The sequence below is a fragment of the Diceros bicornis genome, chromosome 14 (assembly GCF_020826845.1).
Source record: "Diceros bicornis minor isolate mBicDic1 chromosome 14, mDicBic1.mat.cur, whole genome shotgun sequence".
In the NCBI taxonomy this organism is placed as follows: Eukaryota; Metazoa; Chordata; class Mammalia; order Perissodactyla; family Rhinocerotidae; genus Diceros; species Diceros bicornis.
The window spans coordinates 33,823,963-33,832,457 of record NC_080753.1 but is presented as its reverse complement, the minus strand read 5'-3'; the positions used below and the strand labels follow the sequence as shown (position 1 = coordinate 33,832,457).

The window sequence follows — 8,495 nt, the reverse complement described above, 5'->3', positions numbered from 1 at the left end:
TAGCTGTGTAGCCTCAAACCTGTTCTGTGGTCTTCCCCAAAATAACATTAGACCCCAACATTATCTATCTATCTATATACACATATACACTACTTTATGTCTAAATAGGAAAAAATTTGGATTCCATTGTTTGCTCCAGGAAATCAATCTGGAGAATAGTTTCAGAGAGCAAACATTCAGAGATTTTCATTATGCTGAACTGTGATCCACTTCTAAAATTTTCCACCTGACTAAAGCCTATGGTAAAGAGAACGATATATATCTCCCAACATCATGTCTCATAACTGATGATGCATGGTCTCTCTTTTCTTTCTGAGGGAAAAAAGACATTTTTAAATATGCTTTCAAGACCCCCTCCCCTTGGGGCACTCTCTGTCACTGGAACCACGCATCAGTGGTTCCCAGTCTGGCTGAGCACTAAGACTGCTTGTGGGGCTTCTTACAAAATGCTCGGGTCTCTCCCCAGACCCGCCATCTCAGAGCATTAGGTACAAGACTGAAGAATCCTTTATTTAACAATCCCTACAGGTTAGGCTGATGTTCAGCCATGTGGGGATCCTGGTCTTTGTTCTTGCTACTGAATGTGTGATCTGAAGACCAGCAGCATCAGCACTTTGTTATAATTTCAGAATCTCATGCTCTACTCCAGTATCTGAATCTTAACAAGATGTCCAAGGGATTCCTATGCACAAGAAAGTTTGGGACTCCCTGGTCTCCATGCCTTCTAGATGCAGAGCCAGAACTGTGCAGTCTGCCCCGAGTATGTGGTCTGATCAGATCCCTTAGCACTGGGGGGGTCCAGGGTTCAGTCCTTATTGCTTTCTCTTCTATAGGCCTCACTCCCTTGGTGACCTACTCAGTTCTCAAGGCTTTGAATATCATTTACATGGTGTCATCTCCGAAATCTATTTCTACAGCCCAGACATTTCACCTAATCTCCAGACTCATCTGTCCAACTTCCAATCTAACTATCTCACTTGTATTCCTCATAGACATCTCAGCTTCAACATCTATCTCTTAAACCGAATTCCTGTAAATATGCTCCTTCCAGAGTCTTCTCCCCCTCTGCTGATAGGAACTCCATCTTTCTACTTACACAGTCCAAAATCTGGAGTGTCTTTCTTCCTTGACTCCTCTTTCTCATTCCCCAGATTAATCCATTAGGAAATGCTGCAAAGTCCATCTTCAGAATGTATCCAGAATCCAATCACTTCCCACTATTTCCACCAGTCACACCAGTGGAAGCCGTGGACACCTCCAGCCTGGAACACTGCACTAGTCTCCTGCTGCTTCCCTAGTGCCTCCCTCACCCTTTGCCTTCCAATTCTGCTCTCGGCACAGCAGCGAAAGTAATCCTTTTAAAGGAGAAGTCATACCATGTCCCTCTCCTGCCCTAAACTGTCTTGTAAGTCTCCATCTCACTCAGAGCAGAGGCCAAAGCCCTTCTAACATCCTCCAGGCCTACATGGTCTGGCTGCACCTCTATATGATCTCAATTACTCTCTGCTCCAGCCATACTGGCCTCCTCACTCTTCCCAGAACACACAGGCACACTCCTAACCTATCACATTTGCACTGGAGGTTCCCCTTCCATCCTCCTGGATAATTCCTCATATCCTTCACATCTTTCCTCAAAGGTCACCTTCCCAGGGAGGCCCACACTGACCACCCAAATTAAAACAGCCATCTTCCTTGTCCCCACCCCCACCCTCTGGATCACCTTCCCCACTGCATTTTTTCCATAGCACTTACCACCTTCTAATGTAAACATTTTTCTTATTCACTATGCTTATAGCATGTAGTCTGTCTCTTCCCACTATAATATATGCTCCACAAATGCAGGAATTTTTCTGTTTTTACTTCAATGATGTTTCCCAGATGCAAAAATAGTATGTCATACATCCAGCACACAACCAGTAACAGGTGAATGAATGATCGGTGTAGAGCACCTTCTTATTCTACAAGAGCACATCTTTATTCATGTACCTCAGCCCACACGCTGTTCTGTAGCAGCTACAGCACAACCTCCACCCACACTGACATCAATGCTGCCTGTACTCTTCTCACAGCTGCTCTCTCCTTCCCCTCCCTCCATCTCTCCCTCCCACACCAACCCTCCTGCACACCTAGGCACACAATTACATTTCTCTCTTCAGAAAACAATGATCCCTGACTTATGGGTCCTAGTTGCCAACCAAATATAAATCTCAAGTAAACTCCGCTTTATAAATTGTGAGTTCCGATTGGATTCAGCACTAGGATGACTAAAGCTAAGGGCCAGGAGACAGGGCAGGCTGCAGAGCAGAAGAATCCCAACAGGAACATATTTAGGATGAGAAATTATGGGAACCCTCCTCTCCACTAATTCCAGAATCTGGCTCCTTTGAGAAGCTTGGGAAAAGGTGGAAATGACAATAAAGGCCTAGAGGAGGGCAGAGCTGTATGAGTCTGAAAATTCATCTCTGGATACCACAGACGCCTGTGTGCAGGGGCTGCCTCGCTTTGTGGGGACAATGACAGGCCAAACGACAGGTCAGAGACAGGGGACACCCAGAGGAGAATGATACATGAACTCATACACAAGAACAAGAATAGGCCCAATCCTCTACAGAAAGAAAGAAACAACAAACACCCAAAAGATGGGGCTGGAGGACTGGACCCAGGCCTGAGCCTAAGCTGACCCCGTCACATAAGGCCCTCATTGCCCATGGTCCTAGAGACATAACAATGACCAGGGGATGTTTGAGTCCCTGTGATCACAGGTCCTGGTGGGACAAGGTTCTACTGAAGGGACAAGGACAAAGGAGCAGAGAGATGACCCAGCCAAGGAGTGAACATGTCAAAGCCCACAATGCACTGAGCACTGACTAGGCACAGGCCCTGACCATGCTCAGTTCCTCACAGCCTTCTCCTGTTCCCACCTGCCACAGGTGCAGCACAGCAAACACACAGATTCTGGAAGGTTCTCAGGTCTTCTATTTATTTTCTCTCCCAAATATTAAGAATCTTTTCCTCTAATTAACCCACCAATCCCTCATCGCAAGAATTTGAAAAAGCAAATTTATATCCAGATTCTTATTTCATTAAGAAAGTAAGAAGTTGCAGCTCAGTGCAACATGAAGCTAAGGCAGGGATGGAGATGGCCCAGGCCTACCTCTGCTGAAGCAGGAAAGTCAATCAGGGAAAGAACACAGGTCAGTGTCAGCAGGAGTTTGCGGGGGAGACCAGTCTCCCCATCTCCTCACATTATGCTAATAGGAATGCAGACACATTCAGAGGCCTTTTGCAGAAAGAGAAGTCAGAGGTTCTTGAAGTCACAATGATGGGTGGGACAGGAATAAATCTTGCATCCCCATAAGGCAACTGTCTCATGCTATAGAAGAAAATAACCATGAACAAATTTAAGTCAGTGACTGCAACTGATAACATTTTGAACAGCTCATTGCATGTTCAAAATGTCCTAGTCAAAGAATCCTCATAACCCAATTCTGCCCCTCTGCCCCAAGCCCTCTTCCACTTCAGGCCTACAGGGTCTCACCTGCCATGAGAGACACACCAGAGTCCTGGGCACTGTCACTGCCTGGGGTAGAACAAAATAGGATGCGGTCAGAGCCCACAGGAGATGATACTAAAGGAGAAACTATGGGTAGGGTGAGCTCCCCCATGGGCTCCTGTCTACACTATCCCAAGGGTCTCAGGGATCAACACCCCACTGAAACTCAGCCTGAGTATAGCTCCCTCCTTTTCCACCTGTTGGAAGAAAACATCCTGTGAGAAGCCAGGGAGGAGGCAGGGCCATGATGTCTAAAGGAACTACCTAGTCCTGGACCCCAGGGAAGTTTCCAGAGCTATGACTACAGACCTAGGGCAGGATCAGGAAACATGAAGAAAGTACATGTGTGGGGACTGGACCAACTGGCTTCCTGGAGGTCTGTCCTCAGCAGGGACCCTCCCCTCTGACCTATGACTGTTGGGAATCATGTGCCCATAAACAGATTCATCAACACGATAAATCTGTCCTTCATTACTACATGTGCATTAATAAAAAGTAAGTGTTAGCACATAGGACACCAGACTGGACAAGCACATGTATGTGGATGGTATTTCCCATTAAGGAGGCAGAGCAAACTTCTACATGGGGCTTGAAACCCGTCTAGCGAGACAACAAAACTCAGATCCCCCAACTCCCTTCCCTACCTGAGCACTTCCTCCAGATCACAGCTACAACTATAGCAACAACAATGACCAAAAAAAGTCCAGCAACAATTCCCTCAATGGGGATGGTGGCCAGAAGAGGTGGCTCTGGGAAGGGAAGGGAAGAGAAGGTGAGGGCCCTGACCACCAGGCCTCAGCCATGACCCTGCTGAAGGTCTCCAGAAGGGCTTCTGCTTTCCATGAGAAGAGGCTCTGAGCCCATGTCTCCCTCCTTACCCCATCTCAGGGTGATGGGCTCACGCAGCCCCTCAAGCTACACATGGCAAGGGTGTCTCTGCTCCTCTCCAGAAGGTACCACCACTGCCTCCCACTTCTGGAAGGTCCTGTCCCCTGCAGGCCTGGTCTCCACAAGCTCTGTGTCCCGGGTCAGGTCCTCATGATGCTGCCAGGTCAGGGTGATGTCCACAGGGTAGAAGCCCAGGGCCCAGCACTTCAGGGTGACCTCACCGTCACAGATGGGGTGGTGGGTCACGTGTCTTTGCCGGGTCTGAGAAGAAGGGTCAGAAAATTCAGGAAGTTTACATCTGTTTTATGCCACTGAAGCAGCGCTTATGTGGCCATCATAAAAATGGACAGGACAATTGGGAAAGGTACTTAGACACCATCCTGGATACAGGCTTCTGTGATAATCTTGTCTTGTTTGGAAAGTTCTAGAATCAGGTTGAGACAGCCCAAGATAAGAGGCAGGTCCTTTATGGACAGAAAAGAGATTTCTGGTCCTGGCCTGGGTGGAGGCTGAATGACTCAGAACAGATGGAGTCAGACCTCAAACACATAGGGTGTGAGGCAGAGAACAAGGCCTGAGAGAGAGAGAGTCCCAGAGCTGCTGCCAAAATCAAAGCGAACCGCTTGTCAGTTATTTCAAGGATGGCTTTCCTTTCCACCCCTGGAGAGACTGGATCCCTTAATGTCCTTGAGAGGAGGACTGACCCTCTGGGGGAGTTACTGTCTGCTAATGGATCTGAAAACCCATATGGACTTAGTCTTCTGACCCACCGGACAGGGATGTTCTGATGTCATCCCATTGTCCTCTTTTCCTTGCAGGAGGCCCTCAGCCCAACGAGGGGTGATCGGGGACGACCCGCGCCCCCTAGTACCCACGCTGCAGCGTCTCCTTCCCGTTCTCCAGGTATCTAACGAGCCACTCAATGCACCTGCCCTCCAGGTAGTTTCTGTGCCGCTCCGATACACGTGTTGCCTCCAACTTGCTCAAGGTGATCCGAGCCGCCATGTCCACCGCGGTCCGGGAGCGCAGGTCCTCGTTCAGGGCGATGTAATCAGGGCCGTCGTAAGCGAACTGACTGTACCTGCAGATGAGGCGCCAGACCGACCCCAAGTAGCAACCGTGCGTGTACTGGAGGGTGCGAGATCCTGGCCCCGCCCCCGCAGTCATTCCCGACCCCTCCCCGACCACCACCCAGTGATTGAGCCTAAACTGAAATGAAACCTGGTAAAAGTCCCCGTGGGCTCTTCCCGGGTCGGGGGTCGGGCGGGTCCCGCAGCCTCGACGTGAATCTCGGACCAGGAGACTCGGGGAGACCCCGGCCCGGTCGTGGGGGTGGGGGTCGTGACCTGGACTCGGGCCCGCATCGCTCACCGGCCTCGCTCTGGTTGTAGTAGCCGCGCAGGGTGTTCAGGTTCACTCGTAAATTCTGGGCGGTGTCCTTGAGGTTCCCCGTCTGCTCTTCCCAATACTCCGGCCCCTCCTGCTCCACCCACGGCGCCCGCGGCTCCGCCCTCGGACTCGCGGCGTCGCTGTCGAACCGCACGAACTGCGTGTCGTCCACGTAGCCGACGGCGATGAAGCGGGGCTCCCCGCGGCCGGGCCGGGACACGGCGGTGCCGAAATACCTCAGGGAGTGGGGGCCTGGGGGCGGGGAGGGGCTGAGACCCAGCACGACCCTCCTCAAGGCGTGGGTCCCTGGCCAGGAGGGGAGGGGGCGACGGACTCCTGAGACAGAAGACAGGCGGCTACACGAGAAGGGCAGGGACTTGGAGTGGGAGGAGGGGGCGGGAGAAGGGAGGGGTCAGGACGGGGCGGGGCCGAGGTGGGGGAGAGGTCTGGGCGTGGATCCGCAAAGATGCGCCTTCCACCGGGGGCCTGCGCCCCCGCCGCGCAGTCCCTTCACTCCGCCCACCAAAGAGGCCGTTTGCTCCCGACCCTGCACTCACCAGCCCAGGTCTCCATCAGGGCAAGGGCCCCCAAGAGCAGCAGGAGGAAGGTTCCGGGCGCCCTGACTCGTATCCTCGGGGTCTGAGGATAATCTGAGTCCTGGCGGGTCGGTGAAGACTTTATAACCAGGAACCGTGGAGACACTGATTGGCTCCTCCAGAAAAAGTGGACACGCAATGGGAGTGAGAACTGGGGCCGCGTCGTGAGTCTCCAGGCAGGAGGACCCGACACAGGTTGTGAGAGGGAGAAGTGAAACTCAGGGTGATGGGGATACTCAACACTGAGATTCCCTGCCCCAGACACCGCCTTCAGGCCTGAGACCTGAGAGCCACTTCCAGGAACTTGGGACTTTGCCCTGATCCCTCTCCTCCTGCACCGAGAGCTTTGTCACACTGTCCCCCTGAGTCCTGGCCCAGGGGTTGTCTGAGGAAACCAGGGAGAGACCCCCAGGTTGGGCTCAGCCCCTTTTCCTCCTCTTACTGGAATCCCTCTCCTTGAAATGGACTCCCTGCCTCTGACCCCTCACCTCTCCCTCTGGACTCTTCTAGAAGAAAACTCACCCCCAGGGAACTTGATGCCACTGAGTGAGCTTGCACTGGGAATGGAGGTGGAAGAACAGGGGTTTTCTCTTTAAACCTGGAGGAGTTGCACCTGAAAACACCAGATGGAGGTTCTCATAGAGACCAGGTTCCTTTTTGTTCATTAGCTACAGTGGGTAACACAATCTTGAAACCCCCTGAATTTCAGGAATCTAATCTGTAAAAGAAATGATTTTGGCCCTTTGTATATAAGAGTGTCTAAACAGCACTGCAATCAGACCCACAAATCTCCTAAGTTTTACTTTCCCAGACAGTATATCTGTGACTCCAGGTTGTTGTATTTTAAAATGATCTTCATTCCATAGCCCTGAGTGTGTCTGTGTGAGTCTCCACATATCCTCAGTACAAAGAAGCATATGGAAGCACAATTGGTTACTGTGTGTTAATCACCTCAAAGTTGAAGGTGACCAATTTGCTCAAAATGCCCTTCACCAGTGCTCCTGCATTACCTATTTTTCTGAATTACTCATATTTAAGCAGTGTGCATATTTTATCAGGATACATTTTTTAAATTGATTAACATAAGGAGGCAGTTAGTTTTTAGGCAGCCCCTTGGAGTGTATTGTTGATGCAAATAATCAGTAATCTATAGTAAAGAATAGAAGAGAGTTTTCTTCAAGCCAAGCTGAGGACTATAGCCCAGGAGTGCAGCCTTCACCAAGAAAGAAAGTACTCTAGAGAAGCATGGCTTTCAGCACAGTTTATATACCATTTCGGAACAAAGAACATACAGCAAGCATGAGAGGGGTACATTCTTTCAAGATTTCAAGGAGACATTTTGTTACAGATTAGCAGGTACACAGTGGGTCAACATGACCCTGTCATCTGGGAAGAGAAATTTATCTTCAAAGGAGTACAGGAATTGAGATCATAGGGAGGGAGGCATGCATCCCTATCTTCAAAGAGTACATTCTTTACTTTAGGGTAATATTTAAAGCAGAGGTACAATGTATGTTTGACATACAATGTAAGTCAGCACAATGTAACTCAGGCTTCTTTTATTTTCCACATAAAGTTCAGGCCAAGTCAGGTATAAACCAGGATGGCTTCCCTACACACCTTGAATGTGAAAATTTCTTTTATCGTTTTCCCCTTTTGATCAATAATCTTTCAATAGAAAGCATTAGTGATCAAGATATTTGTCCCTCAAACCCAGAGTAGTTCCTTCCTGCCCTGGATCTATCATGTCCCTCAGAGCTGGGCTTTTATTTTTATTGACTTGCCTGGTCATCCATGTTTGGGGGAAATAGTCAAATATAGTGGACAAGCATAGAGGTATGTGCTGACAGGGGAAGTATTTTTATAGGTTATACATATTGTCAATTCAGTCAAATTGTCACACAAGCCTTGTATGTGTGCTTTTATGTGACTTTTTGCAATCACATTGTTTATAACATTTATAGAACAGATATAAAAGCAATAATAAGAAACAAATCATATTTGGGTGGTGAACATGATGTAATCTATGCAGAAATAGAAGTGTAATGATGTACACCTGAAATTTATAC

The 8,495-nt window shown here is 49.3% G+C and overlaps 1 protein-coding gene and 1 long non-coding RNA gene across 2 annotated transcripts; both read right to left on the bottom strand.

Moving 5' to 3' along the window:
- Nucleotides 1-2,119: 2,119 nt before the first annotated feature.
- LOC131413881 (uncharacterized) lies at nt 2,120-4,690 on the bottom strand. Its single transcript, XR_009222054.1, has 4 exons — nt 4,432-4,690; nt 4,198-4,302; nt 3,539-3,580; nt 2,120-3,373 (listed from the first exon to the last, which is right to left on the bottom strand). It is a non-coding gene; the product is annotated as an uncharacterized LOC131413881 (long non-coding RNA).
- A 600-nt stretch (nt 4,691-5,290) lies between these two features.
- Nucleotides 5,291-8,222, bottom strand: LOC131413295 (class I histocompatibility antigen, Gogo-C*0203 alpha chain-like). The gene is made up of 5 exons (XM_058553872.1): nt 8,211-8,222; nt 6,949-7,094; nt 6,388-6,542; nt 5,813-6,082; nt 5,291-5,586 (listed from the first exon to the last, which is right to left on the bottom strand). Exons 1-5 carry the CDS (start codon nt 8,220-8,222, stop codon nt 5,306-5,308), a joined length of 864 nt encoding a protein of 287 aa, XP_058409855.1. The 3' UTR covers nt 5,291-5,305.
- Between the last annotated feature and the right edge of the window lie 273 nt (nt 8,223-8,495).

Bases quoted from the DNA above. Each gene is read 5' to 3' on its own strand.
- LOC131413295 (XM_058553872.1), bottom strand. The intron at 6,543-6,948 runs GTGAGTTTTCTT...CTTTTTCTGGAG, and splicing joins TGGCATCAAGTTCCCTGGGG to GAGCCAATCAGTGTCTCCAC. The intron at 5,587-5,812 runs GTGAGCGATGCG...GGGCGGGGCCAG, and splicing joins CTACAACCAGAGCGAGGCCG to GATCTCGCACCCTCCAGTAC.